The sequence below is a fragment of the Schistocerca nitens genome, chromosome 4 (assembly GCF_023898315.1).
Source record: "Schistocerca nitens isolate TAMUIC-IGC-003100 chromosome 4, iqSchNite1.1, whole genome shotgun sequence".
In the NCBI taxonomy this organism is placed as follows: Eukaryota; Metazoa; Arthropoda; class Insecta; order Orthoptera; family Acrididae; genus Schistocerca; species Schistocerca nitens.
In genome coordinates this window covers 219,353,840-219,376,505 of record NC_064617.1, presented here as the reverse complement: position 1 = coordinate 219,376,505, position 22,666 = coordinate 219,353,840, and the positions used below count along the sequence as shown (strand labels likewise).

Here is a 22,666-nt window from a genome sequence, read left to right as displayed (position 1 = left end):
TTATTTAAGGATGACAACACTGCACCACCATAGCACAACACTTTTCGAGAATTGCCAAGTGCAAATATTTACGTAATATTTTGTGTGTTCGCATTGCCTTTGCACTGTAGTCATCTTTTTAAGGTCATAAGGTATTGTGCCTCCTCCATTACGCATGAAACCCCCTCTCGCCACACACACACACACACACACACACACACACACACACACACAGACAATGTAACATGTAAAATATGCTTTCGAGGTGTCATGTTCACGAAGTTACGCTTCCGCAGTAGAGACAGTTTCAATACTGTTGTGATCAATCATTATTCAAAACGTAGTTCTTCTCATAAGTTGCCACGTTGAGTAGAGCTTGGTGGCAGCAGGAGAAAGAGCACAAATTGTTCAGGCTTCTAGCGATTCATATCTTTTGAGTAGCGTGCCCCAGTGGCAAGAAACATTACTTGTGTAATGTTTGTAAATATTACTTGAAAGTAAGTGGCATGACAGGATCATTCTATATCAGTTAAATCAGTTTCTTTTCTCCACAAACATTGTTTCATAATATGTAAATCACAGGAAAATTACTAATGTTAACACACAATCAGGTGCGAATTGACATTGTGGACAAAGAGCGAAAACATTCCTTGATCAGTGGGGAAAACGTTAACATCGGAACAGAAAAGTGTGGTTACACTGTATACCAAATGGAAAACTTCGTCTACATTTCAGCTAATAACAGCGTCATCAGTGGAAAGAGATTTGGATATGTTGTGTTTACGCATACACATACTGTCATCATTTTAACAGCTCAGAGATTAGAAAAGTATCTCGAGAGATACCGAGAATAGTGAAGCTTGTAGCGTGACTTCTCTTTCCAATTTTAATTTCGTATTCTCTCTAAGAGCAATTTCTGTAACACTAATCTGTCTGCCTTTATCTCAGACTGCTCCAAAGAAGTTTGACATGTATTTTAGGCTTCATGTAAAAGCTTGCAGAACGTGCACTTTAAAAATTTGGATTGGCCAGGAATTGAAGCCAAACTGCTCGTCTGTTGAACCTTCTACCCTAGAGCCACATGACCTGTCGAATAATTGAATTTGCTTTAGATTATTGACACCACTCGGAAAATTTGTGTAGATTTTTTGAATTTTTTGAAGTTGTGTCAAACTACTTACAGAGGTCAATATTTGACTTCTGAACTTCATTTATCATAAATATAAAAAAGTTACATAAAAATAAAAGAATCAGATTGCTGTATGCTGTCTTTGCGAGTCACACTGCAATCCCCCATATACCAGTACAGCACTGTAAGAAGCTGCACCAACACTTGTCTATTCACAATGACACATTAAGGTGCAGAGTCATCTTGTGGACCGTGCATCTTGTATTCCATGTGAAATTTCTTTACAAAGGTTATCAATACATTTGAAGCTCCAGGGCAGATTAAAACTGTCTTGCATCAGGACATGGTTTTAATCCAACAGGAAGCTTTGAAATCTGTACACATTCCTCTGCAAAGCGAAAGATTCATTGCAGTAACAATACATTGTTCAGCTACAAACTGACATCATACACACTGTTCAATAAACATTCTCATAGAAACAGGATAATTGAAAGGAAACTTAAAAGGGCATACCAGTGCTTATTGTCACTGAGTATCGGTAATAAACATACTTAATGTGCTGAAGCAAACTCTTAGTACTTCCCAATACAATAAGAGAGATAACTGCAACTGGAGTGGACATTCACCACAAATTTTTTTAGTAAAATATTGTAGTATGCAATGGAAGATACAAATTATTGAAATGAGAAGACAGCCATGGGCAGTCTTGCCCCAACATATTTACTATAGTGATTTTGCTGTGGTTAATGTCATGTGAGGTGATTAATATCTAGAACCAAGGTTTACTACTGATGGTGGTTGGTGCTGAAGTTATGCTCTCCACCTCGTAACTTTGGAAGAGAAAAAAAATGATTATTTCGCTGGAAGATTTAGAATGAAATACTTGTAATGTATTCTCATTAAAGGCCTTCCAGCACATTTCAGTCAATTTTATGTAACTGTTGTACTCCAATAAATAGTTATTGTGCCTTTGCAAAAGTGTATTGCAATAATTTATTTTTATTTGTGGTACTACAACATTATCATTTCCTACTGACTTACAATTTCATAACAGATAGCAATTGGGAGCAACATTCTACATTCCTCAGCACCTTTAATAAATTTTCCCAACAATTTTGAGATGTGAACAGTTTCACAATCATGTTAACATCCAACTCACCTCTCTTCCACAAGTTCCTTAAACTGTAACTCGTTCACACCTGCTGGTCCTTTGCTGTAAGTCACTCACTCATATCCACTCCTGCTTGCCCAATCTCACTCATTCATTGAGCCTAACTCATTGTCATCTTTAAGTCTCTCTCTCTCTCTCTCTCTCTCTCTCTCTCTCTCTCTCTCTCTCATTCCTGGATCTCAACCGACATCCACTTTCTGCTTCTTCTCCCACTGGCACTTTCTCCATCTCTTTCCCTAACACTGTCAACTATGTTCCCCTGCCGCGGTGTCCATCTTCACCTTTCACCACTTGATTTCGGGAGGACGACAGTTCAAACCTGCGTCCAGCCATTCTGATTCAGGTTTTCCATGATTTCCCTAGATCGCTTCAGGCAAATACCGGGATGATTCCTTCAAAAAGGCATGGCTGCCATCCTTCCCTAATCCAATGGGACCAATGGCCTTGCTGTTTGGTCCCCTCCCCCAAATCAACCAACCAACCAATCTGTTGTCACACTGCCATTGTCTCCTTCGCTCTTTCTATACCACAACCAGTGTCTAATATCTTACAATATTTATTACTTTTCCATCTCTTTCGACTGCCACTGTCTCCTCCTGTTGCAGCATAAAAGGGCCCAAATTTGTTCACATGATAAAGTATGTGGGAAAATTTTTTGAAGATGCAGAGGAATGTAAAATGAGGCAGCTAATAGCCCACTTTTCAGTCAGTCTTCTATTTTAAACGGAAGGTTATTCAGTTTTTTGTGCTCTGATAACATTTTCTCCGATGGTTCCCTTCTTTCCTCTGCCACAGCAGGATATGTCACTCATTTGGAAAGAATTTTATGGGTCAGTAAATTTTGATAGTTTACTTGTGTGAAATTGAAATAATGCAAAAATAATTTTACAGCTTGGACCAAATCTCTCCTGCACATAAATTTACACCCAAAGCAGCACTCCACACACTGTTGAGTGTGATTTATTGAATTATACCATGGGTCGAATAGTGCCCTATAGTTTGAGGACATAAAACATCAGTATGCATGCAATAGCATGCGCTACCAATATATTCCAAAATGCCGTGTGTGTAAAAGGGCCTTTTCCAGGATTCCTACCTCAACATATATTGGTGAGAGAAATATAATCAACTGTTTGATAGGCCTCGGGCTAGGATCATGTGTGTACCCAACTGGAGGAACTCGCATCGCATATGGCAGTGGGATCTCTGAAACTATATTTGTGGTCCTCTAGGCCACTGAGCACTGAACAGCTTCACTAAAGATTTAGGTAGAGCTATATTCCCAGTAGTCTTGGGTAAGATCTAAGTGCTTAAAAATCTTCGTAAGCCTGATGATAAAATTAGCAGCAATTGGCAAAGTTGTACTGTTACTAGATACTGTGCACCATTCTAAAGTGGCATAGGATCTGTTTGATGATCCTGGTACTTTTTATATTTGATGTAACACACCCGACCATACTGTGATGCTAGCTAATAGGTCCCTAGTCTTAGAAGAGGGACAGAGCAGACCAAGAATGAAAGCTCATTAGTGTAAGGAGGGAAGTGATGAAACAGCATTGAATAAGCTGAATCTTTGGAATGTGAAAATAGTCAGGTCAAAGGAGAGAGCATATCAGTCATCAGAGATTTTGTATTTCAAAAAGATTTTCTGAAAATTCACTCTCCCACATTAATTACAATAGGAGCTGATGAATATACAGCAGCTGACAAACCCTGATCACCTTAGACAGTTCATTACTGGCCCTACTAATCTGCTGTGTGGGGAGGTGTTGGGAGTGTATCATATTGTCCACACAATGTTGCATGCAGCTCTAAAAGAGTTCGTAACCTCATCATACCAATGGCTGAAAGTGATGATAAAATGAAGAGAGTCAATAACTTCGTGTTTCTCACTACCTTTATGTTAGAGCTCTGTCCACTAAACTAAACCGCTTGACAGAAAAAGTGAAGCACCGAGAAGACATGATTAAGAGTTGCAATTGTCAATGACGGAATGGCCACCAGAGTTCATCAGTGTTATTGATGTTTAGTGTTGTTACCAGACCTGGTGCGTTATGTTAAATGTTGAATGAGCACTGTGAAGGACATAGCTATGCCACATACTTATGACAGTGTTATCAGCTTGAAGGAGGCCTCATTGTGAATGTCCATGTGGCTGGCTTAATGAATTGTGCAATATCCAGATGTGTGCGGCATCTGTCTCAATGGTGGACTGCATGAGAATGTGAGGGCAGGCATACTAATTGTCAAAGCTGTGGTTTACCATGTTTGAACACTACATGGGAGGCTTGCCATTTGGTGCACCAGGCACATTCAAATGCGCACCTGCCATCTGAAAATAAGTAATGCAGTCCCCACGAAATTCTGTTGTCACCCCCACACCAGACTGACAGCAGCTGAATTGGGGAATTACTAACCCAAGTGTAGGCTGCTATTAACAATACTACACTAACGCTGCACTTGGTGTGATTCTGTGATTGGAAAGCACGGACTACTTGTGAATGGTGCTGCGCTGTATGAAGCAATGAATCTCCGTTCTGCATTCTACAGGTGACCATGACCAGTGAGCATGGCAGTGACCTGAAGAGAGGTGCCATTCACCTAATGTCTTGGAGAAGCACAATTTAACTCCTGGTATTAAGGTGTGGGGAACCATCAGATATTACTTCAGGTCGTTGAGGAAACTGTGATGGCACAGCATCTCTTCACGGACATCTTGCATGCTCTTGTGTTAAGTTTCATGCAACAGTATTGTGGTCAGGCAAATGCCGGGATGGTTCCTCTGAAAGGGCACGACCGCCTTCCTTCGCAATCCTTTCCTAATCCGATGAGACCGATGACCATGCTGTCTGGTCTCCTTCCCCAAACCAGCCAACCAACCGGTATCGTGGTACTGTTTGTCAACAGGAAAATTCGTGACCACATGTGGCAGATGTCTCAATGAACTGTGTGTGATGTTGAGGTACTCCTGTGGCCAGCAAGATCTTCACATCTGTGCTAAATAGAACACGTGTGTGACCAGCTTGGACATCAACTCTGTCCCAGTACCAATATCCATGATAGCAAGGAGCAGCTGCAGCAGTTGTAGGCCAGCTTGCCTCAGGAGAGGATTCACTGGCTTTGACACCCTTCCCAACCATCCCAAACAGGGTGGGTACGATGTCGTACTTATAAATAGGCTTACATTTGCCTCTTTGCCAGTGACGTTCCATTTCATTTTCTCCTTACCTTCTGGGTGCATCACTTGTTTTGCCAACCAATGTACATTTGAGTGTATTCCTGGTAAATGTACTTTCACAAAGTCACTTTCAGTGGGCAGAGCCTAGTTACGCAATAACTTTTCCTGATTGGTGCATTAACTTCCTGTTATAATGTCCATGTTGTTCAATGTCTGTGAATATTTTAAGAGCTTTTTTTTTCTTTCCGATACTGAATTAAGAGTGCCATTAAGAATTGGTACTAGCTTTTTGATATGTAAACACACCACTCATATTACATCTTTTGGTCTGTAAAGAGTTGCCAGTGCTTGTATTCTTGAAAGTTGGATGAATCACCCTATATATTTAACACAGGTATCAAATGCCAACTTGCCAGTTCAATAGCTGAATTGAAAAGGCTATTGTTAGGGATGACTGTAGTTGGAATTTTGTTTGTATTATTGACACGGAAGGAATATCCCCTGGAAGATGGTAGTAATTTCTTGTATTGAGTTAAGAGCATGAAAATAGGACAGTGACTATGAGCCAGGCAATGAAAAATGTTGATACATTCAGAATTGGGAGTCTTTCTTGAGTTTCTTTTGGTCTTTCCTATGCAGGAACCATCAGTATATCATAGTTACTCCCTAAACACCCTTTCTTCCATGTTTCAATCAGTTTTTAGTACTGCAAGCTAGCTTTTTGACACTGCAGGCTAGTTTTGTGTGTAGGATACACAGTATGCACATCTGCAGTCCAAAATAGTAATAAAAATAATCAATGTTTCTTTCAGCCACACTTATATCTGTGCAAGGAATATGTAATAATGGTGTCACTTTTTTTGGGAGGATTGAGGAGCCTTTTAAAACCTTGTGTTACTTACATCAATTGTTACAGGAATGCCTACTGTGGAGGAAGTGTGTGAAACATTTGGTTTGACAGACGTTGATGTAGAATACACAGAGGCAGATTTCCAGAATCTGACTACTTACAAGTTGTTCCAGCAGCACGTGCGGCCGTTACTTACGAAGGAAAATCCCAAGGTAAAATTTCTTGTGAATTGTCAATCTTTTTTTTTTTTTTTTTTTTTTTTTTTTTCTTACGTCAGGCATATGCAATTTTAATGGATTATTAAATTCTGTTTTGTGTACTGCAGATAATGTGGAAATGAAATGATGGAAAACCAGTTCCTCATTCAGTCATTTACTGAATCATGGAGTTACTGAATAAGTTTGTGACTGAGAACTGTGATTGAGGGGTAGCAGCATTTCCAGACCGTACGGATAATGTTAATGCCATTTAATCGTGCATAGAATGTGCACTGTATCCAGAACAAAAAGTTATTCGATGATAATGTTCGCTGTTATTCAACATAACTCTGTCGACAAACAATAAACACAGTGAATCTTTCAAATTATGGTACCCATTATAAATTTTATCAGGTTTCTAAATTCCTCTTCCCTCCTGTAGTACTTTTAAAGAAGAATTGAATAATACTTCCAGTGAACAAATAGGGTGGTGGTGGTGGTGGTGGTGGTGGTGGTGGTGGTGGTGGTGGTGGTGGTGGTGGTGGTACAACAGTCAGAGCCTCAAACAATGCCAGTTGGTGCAGGTCAAGACAAGGATGGGGAGTGCGTTGTTGCCAGTTCCAAGTGACAGTTGCAGTACGCACAAACACGTGCTTTGCGCATTGTAAAAGCATGTATCCCACAAATTATGTCCCTTGCTTACTTATGTAGAATTCATCACGTACCACCACCATCAATCATGACAACTCCCAACAAATGGAATAAAAATTCACTAAAAAACTCGATAAGCTCATGTGAAATAGTCACACAGCACACAACATTAACAGCAGAGTGCTGAGTACACTTTTGAGCGCTCATTGGCTGTAGGTCAATGCGTGGCATAGGTGTGCGGAACAAACCCAAATTCGACTGCCATCATTCGTGATTCCACTGTAGTAGTAGTAGCAGTGACGGGAAAGTTACTTAGATATCTTGATACTTTTTCTGTGTGTATTACATTTGAAATTGTGGTAATGAAGACATTTTGTAGTTACTTCATTATTGGTCATATTTCAGGTGCCAATGTCCAAATTAATGATGTTGGTTGCGGCGAAGTGGAGAGATTTTACAAACATTAATCCCAACACAGAACAGGAACAGGAATCTGTGTCGGATGAAAGCTACAGCCGGAAACCAAGCCGTTCGAGAACGTCTAAGGAAACGTCAAAGGTTAGTTTTTATGACCCATGTAATTTAGTCCTGAAGAGTATTTTAAAGCTGTCACCAGATGAAAAGTAATTAAAGAGTAAAAATTGGTGAGCATGGTGATTTTAGTGTGTATTATGAGTATGCCTGATGGATCTTGGGCCACTGCAGCATTAAACATATATCGAAACTTAAATCGTCTAATAGTGTGATTCCGAAGTACACATAACATTCCTCTTGTCACTGTAGCCTGCCTCTTGATTCTAGCATTTCTTTTTCAGCTCATCGTTGTCTAGTACCTAGGCTTCTCATTTCAACATTCTTTTAAGAAAATAAATAAATAAAGGCAGGGAGTAATGTAGGCTTCAGTGGTGTATATAGTATCTATTCCCTCACATTTACTATAGTGATTATATCACAGTTGTTAAGGTGAAAAAGGGGCATCATATAATGCTCTAAGGTTGTGTGTCAGGCTAAGCTGTTTTGGGCTGATGGATAGATGCAGTCAAAATAGGAAAATAGTGATGTTCTTCTTACTTGCTTCTTCTAATCAGGGCAGTTTATATCTGTAGGAAGTCATAATAAAATATTTGTTGACTACTGCTAGTTTGTCATTTTTCTTTGAGATCTTCAGAAATTGTTGCATCAAGTGTGTTGTAGTGTGAAGTGTTTTCCAATTTTTCCCCCATATTTTTTCCCCCCCTCTCCTTTATAGGTATTGGCCTACAGCTGTTGTTAGCACTGCAGGAACTGACAAATGGTGATAAATAAAATTGCACCATTTGGTGAAAAGAAATCAGTTAACATGCATTTACTTTGTATTGTATTTAATTTTTATTGGTCCTGCTGTCTACAAAAGCAGCTTATGCATAAGACATTGAGAAAGTAATTTCATATTTATAAAGATTGAAATGATTTTCATGTAGAATTACAAATAATATACTTCATACACTTAAATATTTATAAGTACACATCCCACATTAAATATTCTCCAGCAGAGTAAAAACTGCAGCTTTGAAAAATTAAAGGCTTTGACAACAGTGTTTGCTTTCTACTTGGGGAGTTTGTTAAAAAGTTTGACTCCCATGTCGAAAGTACAATATTGGCATAGGGATGTGTTCATTTGAATCATATGTAAGTTTTTGTTTTGCCTGATAAAGTGCTCGTGAATACCACAATTTTTGCAGTCTACTATCACTACTTATTAGATTGGTTTTTAGAATATAAGGGTTTCCGTAACGTAAATAAGTGGGGCCTTACAGGAGTCCCTGTGTTTGCATTTAGACGTGATTCTAATGGCTCCATTTTGCAATTTGAATATGCAGTTAGCTGATTGGCAGTTTCCTCAAAACGTGACCCCATATTCAAAATGAAAAGAGAAGTATTCATTATATGCTCTTTGTGCTGTTTTCTCATTATGGCAGGATTTTATTGAGTAGATTAGCAAGCCTTGCTCAATTTTGTTTGAGTGCTTATTCCATTTTACATTGCTTTATAGCCTTAATCCTAAGAATGTTGTTTATGTATTGTTATTAACTAGTTCATTGTTCATAGAGAGAAGTGGGAGGTCCATATCCTTGTTCAGAGCATTGTGAAATTCTAGTTTATTCATTTATTTTATGTTAAACTTCTCATTCAATAGAACCAAGTTGAGGAGCAAATCTCCATAGACTAATCTTGTGCAGATGACAAGCTGCGAGTATATATTACCAAGGAAATTATCCAGCATAGACGAATGTGTTACAATTATTGCTATTTTTTTAATTCTTGTGGTAGCTTATTGAAAATTGATGCACCAGAATACTGCACATCTTCCTGCACCAGTTACAGAAGTGTGACCCAAATGCAGATTGGATTTCTTCAACGTATTAATTGAGTGAAAGCCACTAATTCTTAGGAACAAACTCATAATGTTAACAACAAAGCACATAAAAGAAAATAAATATCAAAAGGTTAATGTCAGGATTCCCATCCCCTAATGACGCTTTTGACGAAGCGTCCGCCCCCACGCGGCCGCTCCCATAGGCCAATCCTAACCGTGAGGCCAAAAAATAGTTCTTGAGGTCCACGCAGGAACAGCAGCTTCGCCTGTCTCACTCCTGGTAGATGTAACCAGAGATTTGCAGTGCAGTGCAGGATTCCCAGATTCCTGAACAAGGGTCAACAAAAAGTTCACTGACTTACACCGTATACCTCTCGAGTTGCCCATTTCTGACCCAGTAATACTCTTTGTGAATAGAAGAGTTGCATCAGAATGTAGTGCTGTATGTCATAAGTGAATAAAAATATGCAAAGTACACTAATTTTTGGTTGGACGCTCACAAATTGGAAATACTGTTGTAATGGTAAACATAGTAGCTATCAGTTTTTTAACTGGTTCCAAACATGGCCTTTCCGTGACAGTTTATCATCTCTCTGACCACCCAGAAATTTTAAACTGCTCAGACTCGGTAATTATATGCCCGTTCTGTGTAACCAGTGAGTTTTAGTTGCATTGTTTACTAGAAACTGCTGACTGGCTTACTGTGATTTAGCATCAATTTATTTTCTCCAAGCCATGTACTTATGTCTTGAACTGCAGTATTTGATATATTGCCTATTTTGCGCATATCCTTCACTACAAAGCCTCTTCTGAACTATAAAGTGTACATGCGGCAGCATATTATGTGAATTAGAATGTTCAGTTACCCTTACGAGTAGAGCCTTTTCAGTAACATTTGCAAACACTGATCACATAGAAATAGGTCCAAAATTTTGTGCATTATCCCTTTCTCCTTTGTATAAAGCAGTTTTACTGTGGAGTTCTTTAATCATTCAGGAAACTTACCTTTCCTAAAGGAAAAATTGCAAAGTAGTGGGCTAACAAATTCAGCACAGAACTTTACTGTCCTGCTAGATACCCCATTACACCTAGGAGTCTTCAGCAATTTAAACGTTGACTCAGTCTCCCCCTTGTCCATCTGGCTGAATTTTATTTTAGATAAGTCTTGGAAAGCCATTTTATAAGAGTTCTATAATTCCTTGTAGAAAGTAAGTTTTTATTTAATTCTCCTGCTAATTCAGAAAGTGATTGTTAAATACTGTTCATGTATCTGACTGTTGGCCAGACACTTCCTTCATGACTAAGCATGTGGAATTAATTTTATTCTCACGATTAGCTGTTCCATTTGCATACAAAATGAAAAACATTTTTAAGCGCCTGATAGTACTCTGTGTAATGGACTACTGGAGCTCAGTTGTTTCTCACCCTCATATTTCGATACAATTCCCACTTTATTTTACCCGATATCCTTACCCCGTTAGTCAGCAATCAAGGTTGCCCGTTAGTGACAGTATCCTGTTTTAAACATTCTAATGGAAAGCAGGTTTCGTAAAGCATGAGAATTAGACATTATGTTTGTCTTCTATGTTACCTACACTGTAAACTTCTTGCCACTCTTTCTCTTTAATGAGATTTAAAGAAGTCTCTGTTGCCACTGGATTAACATTTTTAAATATTGCATAGCTGTATTTAGTATCTGTGTGTGCTCAAATTCTTTTTGATGTTAAAATTTGTGCATTATGGTATGAAAGGCCATTTACTCTTTTACTAACAGAATGTGCCTCTAGTAATGAGGAAAGAATGAAAATGTTGTCTATAGTTGCTGGTTGGAAAGAATAGTGTCTGCATCAGATGATATGAATCTGCAAGATCTTCCAACATTGTTTTCCATGCACAATTGCCTTTAAAACTAATATTAAAGTCACCACACACAACTAACTTCTGGTAGTTTCTATAAAGTGAACAAAGATCTGTTTAACTTACAGAAATGTCCTGAAATTGGAGTTACGGGATATGTAGATAATTATAATTTAAAATGTAATATCAGCTGCTCCTACTCAGCATTCAATTATCTGTTCATTGCTGTGCTTTGATACTTCAATAGATTCAAATGAAATACCATTTGTCACGTACATGGCCATTCCCCAAATCTGCAAAGAGCCCATTGAAAAATAGCCAGTTAATCTGTGTCCTGGTATAGGAAGCCTTGAATTGTCATATTGTTTATTTGGTGCTCTGATATATCAATATCAGTCAATATCAACAAGCAGTTCACTAACTTCATCTCCGACACATCTTACATTTTTGTAAAATATGCTATTCCTTCATTACTTAGTTGCCTGATTTTTTTATAGGTGGTTACTTCTTTAGACACACTTCCTTTAGTCAGCAATACCTTCAGCTGACTTCAACCCTAAAAAATGTGCAGCTCTTTACTACTCTTATCATCCATAAGGTTCGCCAACATCCCCTTTCCATTGACATGCAGGCTACTCCTATATTCCACGACAGCACTTATGGCCTCTGGGTTGGGAATGCGCAATAGACAGCTTCACAGCTAGCCAGTTAGCATTTAGTCTGTTTCCACATACCATACTATGTAAACTTCCTTCTTGTTTGAGTGTTCTGTCATGTTTTACATATGTGAAACAGCAAGTGACATATTTCTGCTGTATTCTGTGTGTTTGTGAGTTTTCGCATAATGGCGGAAACACCTAGGAGGTGTCAAGGAGTGCACAAACAGGCAAGGGATCTTATTTTTAAAGTGGACTTGCTCTTCAAACGTGAGGCAGATTCTGGTGAACCAGTCTGCGATATTGCCAAGATGCAGGAATGTTCCGTAGTTGCTGTGTGTATACTCTCAGCTGAGTTGCCACTGCAGCATTCGTTGTGGGCTGAATAGCCAGAGGCCATTAATGTTGTCACAGACTACAGTGAGGCTTGATCTGTCAGTAGACTCAACTGGCACCACTGCAATGTGAACCATAGCCTCTGTCATCAGTTCTTTCTCAAGCCCCGCGGTAATCATTTTGCAGTCAGCCATTGAGTGGTGAAGGCTAAAAACGTCATATTTTTTAATGCTGTCATGTTTAAATTGTCATATCATGCTGCATTCAATTTAAAAATGTGAAAACAACGCCATTTACCCCAAAAACTTTATAGTTTATTATGGTATACTCAGATTGTCATACTTCTTCACTTTGAATTCTTTTTAAGCAATGAAGTAAAAAGTTTCTTTTTTAAAATATAAATTTAATTTTGTTTCCATATAATTAACACTGCACCTATCTAAAGAGGTCCCACTAATGTCCCTAAAATCTATACAAATTTCATAGTAAAATTGCATATGGAAAAAGGAAATTTTTAGTATTGTATACTGAGAGAATAATCAAAATTGGACTATCAAATGTATGAAGTTCTGTCACCTAACACTTCTGTTTTGGAGCAGAATATATTTTACCAAACTTTCAAAATGCCTTAGATGGTATTGTACTCCATTATGAAAACAATGTAGGTCTTTCATTTAGCCCCTTACTTATTAAGCTTGCTATAAATATGTAGACTGACAAAGTAGCAACATGTTTACTTATAAATTGCTTATCTAAGTAATTGTTTCCGTGACAATGAGCTAAAGTAACTCTGCATTGAGAACTTAATGCAAATATTCAATTGCAGAATATCCTTCTAGTATCATATGCTTTGGTTTGATACCTCATGAAATTGTAGTGTTTCAGGTTCAATTATATCCATGTACTGTGTATTTTCCATTCTGTCTTCACTTCCAGCCAGTGTACCAGCAAGAACACCTTTGTCACCTGCTGAACTGCTGCTACTTTCACTAAAATAGTCTGTTTCACTAGTTTTTTTCAATAACTCGAAAATTTCATTGTTGAGCATGTATTTTTTTAAAAAATGGGAAAGTGAATTAAATAAACAAACTGAAAACATTAACCAAAATAAAAATAGCAATATTAAATAACAATAATTCATGAAAATACCAGATGAAAACACTAAATATAAAAAAGTATTGTGAAGCACTGTGTCAACAAACAAACAATTCAGTAGCAGAGTTATCGATAGTCGGTATTTCAGGCAACACCACTCAAAAGTTGATAACTATCGATGTACACATTAATCAAAATGTTGAGCATAGATACTGAGCATGCTAGCTAAATCTAGCGGTGAATTTTATAAGCTAAGTGAAACTAAACAAAAGCTGGCCATTGCGGCCAAGCTCTAGGTGCTTCAGTCCGGAACCGCGCGACCGCTACGGTTGCAGGTACGAAACCTGCCTCGGGCATAGATGTGTGTTTTGTCCTTAGGTTAGTGAGGTTTAAGTAGTTCTAAGTTCTAGGGGACTGATGACCTCAGATGTCAAGTCTCAGTGCTCAGAGCCATTTTGTAACTAAACAGAGTACTGACGAATCAGCACTCTGACTGTACTGCCACAGGCAGGCAAGTAATGGTAGATCATGAAGTTGACATTCTAAAAGTTACACCAAACAGCTGTATTATGATGAGGCCAATCAAGATGCTGGAACAGCTGTACGAGGTGCACATTTGTGCCACCAATTTCAGTAGTTACCTCTGTCCCTGTGAAGACTATTCCCAGCTTCCCCCACATCACTATCTGATCTTCTGTTGTAAAATTCTTACATAACTCCGTATGTTATCAGTCACCTGCGCCAACCCTGTACTAGGCTTCACATTGCTGGTGACTTGATACTCACTCCCCAACACTTCTTGAAAGTGTTGGCCTACACGTCTCTCAAGAGAACTGCCTAACAGCAGAACCATCTTCTTTCTTCATAGTTTTAAAGTGGCATAATGTGCTTGGTACTCATGCTCGCTTAAGGTTGCTGACGAAGCAATTGACGCAGTTGTTGGACAGACCATGGATACCGTACTTCACAAACTTTGACAGCAGAATCGTATGTTCGGCCACATTAAAAACTTCCGGTAGGTCAATGAATACTCCTGTGATTCGTGTTTCTTGTCTATCACGCTTGGTATTCAGGTGCTGCACTTCCAAGTGGTTCCATTTAGTAAGACTCTATTGCAATGCCCTTGCATTGTTTCATTGCCATTTTACAAAGTAACAAGAGTAATTAATTGTAGCAAGCTAGCGCAGAACATGAAATAATTTACTTCCATTTTTAAGGGTGAAGATGGAGGAATGGATGATGAAGAGGAGGAGGATCGGGAAGAGAAGAATAAGAAGAAACGAAGTAATCGAAGTAACAAAAAGTCAAGCAAAAAGAACACCAAAGTTCCCACACTCAAAATAAAACTAGGCAAACGTAAACGTGGAAGTTCGGTAAGTAATGAAATACCATGCTGTTGGTTTATTGTGTATATAAAATTGCAAACTGCAAAGTTCAAAGCAGTAACAAAATGTGATAGTATATCCTTTGCTGAAGCAAAAGGTAATTGCATGAATTGAATAGTATATTTAGGCCCTGGATTTGGTGGGGGGGGGGGGGGGGTAGATACATCGAAAACGAAAGAAGTTAAGGTGCTAGGAAAAAAAATTAAATGTACACATTGTGATGTGTGGGCTGATAATTTGAATAAAAAACACACTGCAGTAGAACTTCAATTCTATGTTCTCTGGTTTCCTTTTTGCACCATAAATTCGAAGCCACTGTGCAAAACCCGTAAGATCAATGCTAAAAATTCCCTGTTTTACATTTCTTCCTAGTAACGTTCTTACTCGATGTCTCATTTGACGTAGTCCCGTTTCCTTCTTATTGACATTTGATGTGACTGACAGAGTTATAAGTGGCACAAAAGACACAGTTCGCACCATGAGTGATAGCAGAGTTAATGGAATATTTTAGGCCATTGCGGAGAGGATAGATGTGAGAGAGGAAATGCTGATATAATCCACGATTGGCATTGCCAACACAATTTTTCAGTATTTGGCTACACCATGCAATAAGTAAGTTTCCCACTACTTCTTGCAAGAACTGATGTAATCGTAATGCGGTGGCACTGTGAAGGCAACCAGGACTGAGGCTGTTGATTTGTCGATTGCGATAGCGTCAAATTTATGTTTGTGGATGTGTTAGTGACAGCAGAATCTCAGCTGTAGCAAGAAATCTTTATGATAAGTGGTTGTACAATGAACAAAATATTTGTGCCAAGAAAAATGTGATAATTATTGCTCATTGTTTCATTTGCAGCAATTTAAGCTGTCCTCTTAGGTTCCTGCGTAACCACACTCTAGGAAATCGCCACAGATTTGGGAATAAACAGCAAAGTATTTGTAACAAGGAGCAATATAAATTTTATTGCTGCTCATTTCACTATCATAAATGTAAGCTATTATCTAAGGTTTCTGCCCGATCACACACTCGGGAATGACCACACATTCGGAAATAAACAGGCAAATATTTCTTCCTTGGTTCTCTAACCAGACAGAAATGTTTAACAACATCGAATATTGTAGGACAGTATTATGAGCATAACAAATGTGGTAACAACGCTAAGTTGAAAAAAAGAAATATTGGCATGCACAAAGTTATAAACCTCTAACTCAGCTAACCATAACATTATCCATTAGGCTACAGATTACTCTGAATCTTGTCTTGTGCATTAGTTACCATAAAATCTCTTGAGGCACTGCATTGTTGATGCTTTATTAATCGACATTTAGTAAGTGTGATGTATTTGTGATATGGTACTTTCAATGCACTATTGCTTTGAAATGGCATACTGCGTACATACACCACACACGAAGAGGGAAATGAATAATAGAGATGCACACAGGGGTTGTTCACAAGTGCTGTCGAAAGTCGATAGTCAAAAGCCCGCTAGTGACATTACCACTGGAAAAAGTAGTGTGAAGCTGTGTCCACACTGCCACTGAAAACGTTTCAGTGGGAAACATTATTTCCTACAATGTTTTGCATCTGTTTACGACCTTGTTTCTTGTCTCTGTTGCTGTCCACACTAGCAACAAACATTTCTCAGTGTATCGCATAATTTGCAATGCGATTTGTTGTATTCTTTTCATGTTGTCTGCCACGTCATATCTAGAGACAAGGAAACTGTAATATGTGCTGCTGCATTATTAATACTCGAAGGTTCAGGCAAACAAAATGAGACATCGTTGTCGTCGTTCATTCTTTTTTTCATCATGAATTGCTACCTGAAGACCACAAGCGTCTCTGTGTTTCGTAGTTTTACAGAATAAGGTTGCATTTATCAAAAAAAATTAATTAATTTTAAAATTGCAATATTATTTTGATGGAGAGTTTGAATAGTAGTTGTAATGGTTGATAAAATCAGATTAGTTGTATGAATTGATTTTTGGTTTGCATACAGTCGTCATCTTTGGTGAGCAAAAACATACTAGAGAACAGTTGGTGGGAAAAACTTCCTATTTTTTAGGAACTGAGTATGGAAGACAGCTTTAGTTTCTATAATTTCACTTGGATATCACCTAACAATTTTGAATTTCTGGCAAATATGGTATCACTGTTTCTTAAAAAAAAAGTTAGTCTTAAGTTTTTTGTCAATGGGAGAGTCATTCCAGAGCCCTGAGTATTTATTTCACGTTTCGAAGCAAGCTACGACAAACAACCATACTTTCTTTTCTATGCAGTCTTCCTCAGTATTCTCCCAAATGTAGTAACAGTTTTCTGCAGAGCCACTTGTTTTATTGCTGTTCCTGTGGTGCTTGCTCCATATATTCCACAAGCAGCTGTCAGCCTGGAACAACAACAACAACTCAACAGTCTGCTGCCTCATCCACTGCATTCACACCCCTGCCCCGCCCCCTCGGAAAAACTTAATACGGCAAGAGAAAACAAAACATCTAACTACTCTATACAACAGACAACACACTGTAACATTTAAACACACATTTGTGCCGTGCAGCATTGACATATGGTAGCTGGCCTGAAATATTGTTTCCTTTGATCTCTATGGACATCACTATGGATAGATGTTTCCATGTTTCGAAATGGTGTCCACATAAAGTATCCAGAAACCTGTTTCAAGCTTAGCGTGTACACAGCCTGAAATCTACTCTACCCAAATAAACTGCCATTGGCTACCACACACACACACACACACACACACACACACACACACACACACACACACACACACACACACGCGTATGTATGTACGTACGTTAGATTCTGAAGCCTTTCATCGTACTTCAGTTTTCAGTTAAATTCATCATATTAATCAATTATTGCTTTTTTTATGGTTAACACAAAGGAAAGATGTCACAAAGTTGCGTGTTTCCAAGTATAATTTGGGATCGTAGCATGTTTGAGAAAATAGCTTGATTGCCTTGTACCCACATAACAGTATCAATTTTATGAAGATTTTTACTTGCTGTTACTCATCTGTGATCTTTTTTTTAAAGAACTGATGAAATTCATTACCACAAACTACTGTATAAACATTGTATTTTACATTTAATTTCCTTTACTTATACTGATTTTATAGAATATATTAGTAGATTTATGATTTTTTTTTAATAATATATATGACTATTACACCTTTTTGCTCATATTTTGGAGTTTTAACATTGTTCTCAATTCTGCATTTTCCTCTGTCTTGCGGTTCTTAAGCCTGGACCCCCACAAAAACGTAAAATAGGGGTTTTGCTCTACTTGGTTTTGCAAAAATGTAAATTTATTTTTCTACTATTTTCTATTGGGTGGAACGCATTTGGTACTGACGACTGGAATATTTCTATTCCTCCAGATAATAAATTCTTTTTCATCTCTGAACAATATTATTTTTAATTATAGCTCTTTCTTTGAAGAAACATTCTTCACACCCAACTACTGAGCAAGAGGGCACAGTGGTACAACTGTGGACTTTGGTTCAGGACAATTGTTCAAATCCTCATTGGGCCATCCAGATTTGGATGTGCAGTGATTCCCTAAACCATGTAAGGCAAATGCCGTAACGGCTCCTTAGAAAGGACTCACTTGATTTCCTCCTCTGTACATCCTCTATACAAACTTGAGTCTAATGACCTTGCCATTTTTGGGGCATCAAAGCCCTTCCTTCCTTCCTTCCTTCCTTCCTTCCTTCCTTCCTTCCTTCATTCTCTTGCTCCCTCCCTTCCTCCCTCCAGGAAAGCTGCTTCTTCTTCCAGTTAGAAAATCAAAAGATGACCAAATGTGGAAAGTTGGGTGGCTAGGTAGGGAGTTTCTTCCGGCTGGCCCATACATCTCTGCCTTTGCAGTGCCCTATATGTGATAAAGTACATTTTCATATACTAAGAGGAGTTTTTTATGAACTAATGTGGGGTGATTCTGCTTCAATTTACTATGAAAATGAGCCAGTAATGTTTAGTGAGGGTACCTAAAAAGCCCTGCATCGCATTTTTGTTGCATGCATAATGGGTTTCACAACTGATAAACATTTTTATGTTTCTATTTCTTTTTTTATCTTGCTAGTCAGTCATCTGAGGTCCACAGTAAGTTTGCATATTATGACAGTTGTTCTCAGTTCACTCTTTTTTGTTGGAGCCAGATGTTTTCATTATTGCACTGTGACAAGCAAGTTGATCACCTGACCATTTGCCACCATTGTTTGTTTCTTGTCTCTGAAAGTCCTCTATGCCACACAGCTGTTTTGCAGAGGTCTCGGTTTTGCTTGTGTTCTGGTTATATAACTACCAATTTCCTGAAAATATGTTTTTACGTTCACGCAGCAAGACATTCTTGTTTGTGGTTTCAAGTGAAAAGCTGTTGAAGCTGCATTTTGTCCTCTTGGAATAATTAATGCATTTGTGTGTTCTTTATTTTTTTCTATTTCATAATATATTTCTTGTTTTATTATTATGAAAAGGATAGGTGGTACTCACCGTATAGTGGAGATGCAGACTCGCAGATAGATACAACAAAAGATGACAGAAAGTGAGCTTTCCGCCAATAAGGCCTTTGTTGAACACACACACACACACACACACACACACACACCAGAGACTGCGGTCATGTTTGCATGAGTGTGTATATGTTATCTATTTTTGACAAAGGCCTTGTTGCCCGAAAGCTCATTTTCCAACAGTCTGTATGCGACTCAGCGTCTCGGCTATATGGTGAGTAGCAACTATCCTTTTCATAATATTGTTGCATTCCATCGTGGATTTTTTTTGTTACATGTCTTGTTTAAAATTTTTGTATGGGTCTTGTTTGTATAAATTGGACTCATTGCATTGAATAAGATCTTTCTATCTTTTCATTTCAGTTATACTGGTAAACATCTCTCAAGGAGTATAAGACAGCATGATGCATAGAAATGAACTGTTTGTGCGAGAGCTGTAATGATGGATTGTGTTATTTAGGAAAATGTACTTTTCCATAAATGTTTCACGAGGTTTAGAAAACTGTTTCCATTTTTCTGTCTCATGCTTTAAAGGCATCTTTATCCTGCCCATTGATTGTACTCTATTTGCCCAGATATTTAAAGCTGCTCTGTATATCTTGTTTGATTGGAAGTTAGTTTGTTCTGCTACTTCTTCAGTACATTAATTTGATCTGTTGCTATTGAAAAAGTCATTATATCATCTGCAAAACCTAAGCAGTCTATTTCCGTACCATTCTTCTTAGTTGCAATCATCGTATGTTTTAGCAGGATCCGAAGTTCTAAATCTTTGTGCCATTCTTGTACAATTTTTTCCAAAATGCAGCTGAACAAGAGTAGCAAGAGTAAACTGTCAATTTAAAATGATTTAGAGGAACATAATTGGAATTTTATTCTAGGCTGTGTGTTAGTCCCTGACATTAAATAGCATTTATCATCACTTTCTCGTTCATCAGTTTACTTTTTTCTTGTTATTCTATAAATGTGACACCACATACCGCCACGTCTTCAGTTTATGCTCAACTTTTTCAGTACATACCGTATTTAGCTGACTATAAGATGAGGTTACTTAGCTGACTAGAAGATCAGGTTTTTTCCCCGGGTTAGTCATTTGGAAAAATACAGGGATGTCTCACGTATGCAGATTAAACTATTGCTGCCGAGGTAATTTTTCATTATGTATGGAAACAAGAAGTTTGCTATATATATGGAAAATAGAACTGTGTTCTTAGATCCCATTGTAACCACGATCTTCGGAAATTGCAACACACTTAGTTGAAGCTGCTAGAAATAAATTACCCCTTTTCTTGTCTATCATTAGCTAGGTGAAACTATCCTCCCATCCGTTACACACAACTGCTGTGTTAGCAACTCATGACCAATTAGACGCACACCACTGTGACTGGCACTGGCCCCAATCTACACTTTAGCCCTGAAGAAAGACTAATACTAATACAGAACAAAGGAAACATGAGTTTCAACAATTTCTCTAATGCTGCTACTGTTCTGCAGCACTGATGATTTTCAAGGTTGGATGTGTTGGTAATTAGAGGTGGTAAGACTTCTACCTGTTCAGCCACAGGGAGCCAAGAGCACAAAGTATGTTGTCATTCAGTTAGCTTATATTGTCAGTGCTGTAAGGACTGTAAATTGTAACAGTCAGTAATGGGTGCCAATTACAGCTGTGACTGTTGAGACATTGTGGGTCTAAGAGTTCGCTGTTTCCTGTTGATACGCAGACAATAGGACACTAATTTCAAGTAAATGGTGAATCATGAAGATGCGGCGATAAACAGCTGTGCAGCAGGAAGAACATTTGGTGTCGCAGAAGCCAATGTTTGTGGGTAGTGCCAGATAAAGAGTAAATTAAAGACCGCCAGTCCTACATGCCAAACTTTCGGGGGACCACAGCAGGAAATGTTTCACAAATTGGAGCAGTGGGTTATTTAGTATGTGATAGAGAAATGCAATGAAGTTTTCTCAATTACTGAAACTGTCAGAATGAAGACACTGGAGGTAAAGGATTATTTTCCAAATGCGCATGTCATGGAATTCAAAGAAAGTACTGGCTGATGGGTGAGGAAGATGAAGATGGTGGGGCTTACATCATGACACAAACCAGTGCTAGTTCAGTGACTTCTCACAGCATACCAGGACAGTGGATGGATGGCAAATGACCTGATGCTATGTTGGTTGGAGGTTGTTCAGAACAGAATTTGAATATTGTTTGGAACAGAATCCCAGGTTTCTTGCTTAGCAGAAGGAAAATGTGGTGCTGGATTCTTTCACGGAACACGTCATCCCGGAAGATTAGAATCTGTTAGCACACAACAACACAGATCTGATAATTATTCATGGTAGCATGAACTCTCAAGTTCAGGTAATGAATGTTGTTACGAATAAACATTTTACAGCTCACCTGTGACAGCTGTAGTGAGTGGTTCCTTCAGGGAAACAATGTCTCACTCAAAGGGGGAAGCTCAGGAAACACTCAAATCCATGCTGGGGCAGAATCGCAAATGAATCTGTTATGAATAGATTCAAAAAGTGCTGCATATCTAATGCTGTGGGTAGCTTAGACGGTGACGTAAAAAGTGGAAGAGTGTCAGAAGAAAAGAAATACCAGTAGGCTTACAAACGAAGATGATAATACCAGTCGTCGTCATCATCATCATCATCATTATTATTGTTATTATTATTATTATTATTATTATTATTATTGTTGTTGTAGTAGTAGTAGTAGTAGTAGTAGTAGTAGTAGTAAAGATAGCACAGTCAGCTGGTGTAGATAGTAAGCAAGAAAAGGAATTGAAGAAAAAAGTTAATGTAGGTCATTTCTTCTTGTTTATTTTACTTCTCCTTGTTTTATCAAAACATTGACAATCAAGAAATGGTATGTTTCGAATAGGAACTGTGTTAACTTTTGAGGCAGTTATTTTATGTCAGTGAAACAGTTTGCAATTTTAATTAGTTAGAATATGTTAGACATAAAACTTCCTCTAGCAGCCTCTTATAAAGGAGGTGGTCATCTTATAGTCAGAGTAAATTCATTAATTTCAAAATGTCCTTCATCAAATATCTTTCGAATAAGCACTAAAAACATGGCTCCCATTGTATACACTATTTTTATGGAGTATGTTGTTTAAGATATTGTATACCTATTCGTATGAGGAGCTTACAGTCTGAATTCGTAATGAGTCGTAATATGAGAGTCATTTCAAAAGTCCTACACACTCCACATGTTCTACATTCATGGTGGTGTGAACAAATTGAAATTCCTGTCAGTTCTGAATGAGACTTCAGGGGTGACAGTCG

General features: G+C 38.1%; 1 protein-coding gene across 5 annotated transcripts in view; it reads left to right on the top strand.

Annotated features, from left to right (window-relative positions):
* Positions 1-22,666, top strand: part of LOC126253456 (chromodomain-helicase-DNA-binding protein Mi-2 homolog) — a 360,408-nt gene that overhangs the window by 210,127 nt on the left and 127,615 nt on the right. For all 5 annotated transcript variants that reach the window (XR_007545964.1, XR_007545962.1, XR_007545963.1 and 2 more), the window contains exons 5-7: positions 6,374-6,519; positions 7,561-7,713; positions 14,673-14,828. Coding sequence is in view for 1 of the 5 variants with exons in the window: in XM_049954805.1 (XP_049810762.1) it covers positions 6,374-6,519; positions 7,561-7,713; positions 14,673-14,828 (455 nt within the window). In the remaining 4 variants the exon portion in view is untranslated. The remainder of the gene's footprint in view (positions 1-6,373; positions 6,520-7,560; positions 7,714-14,672; positions 14,829-22,666) is intronic.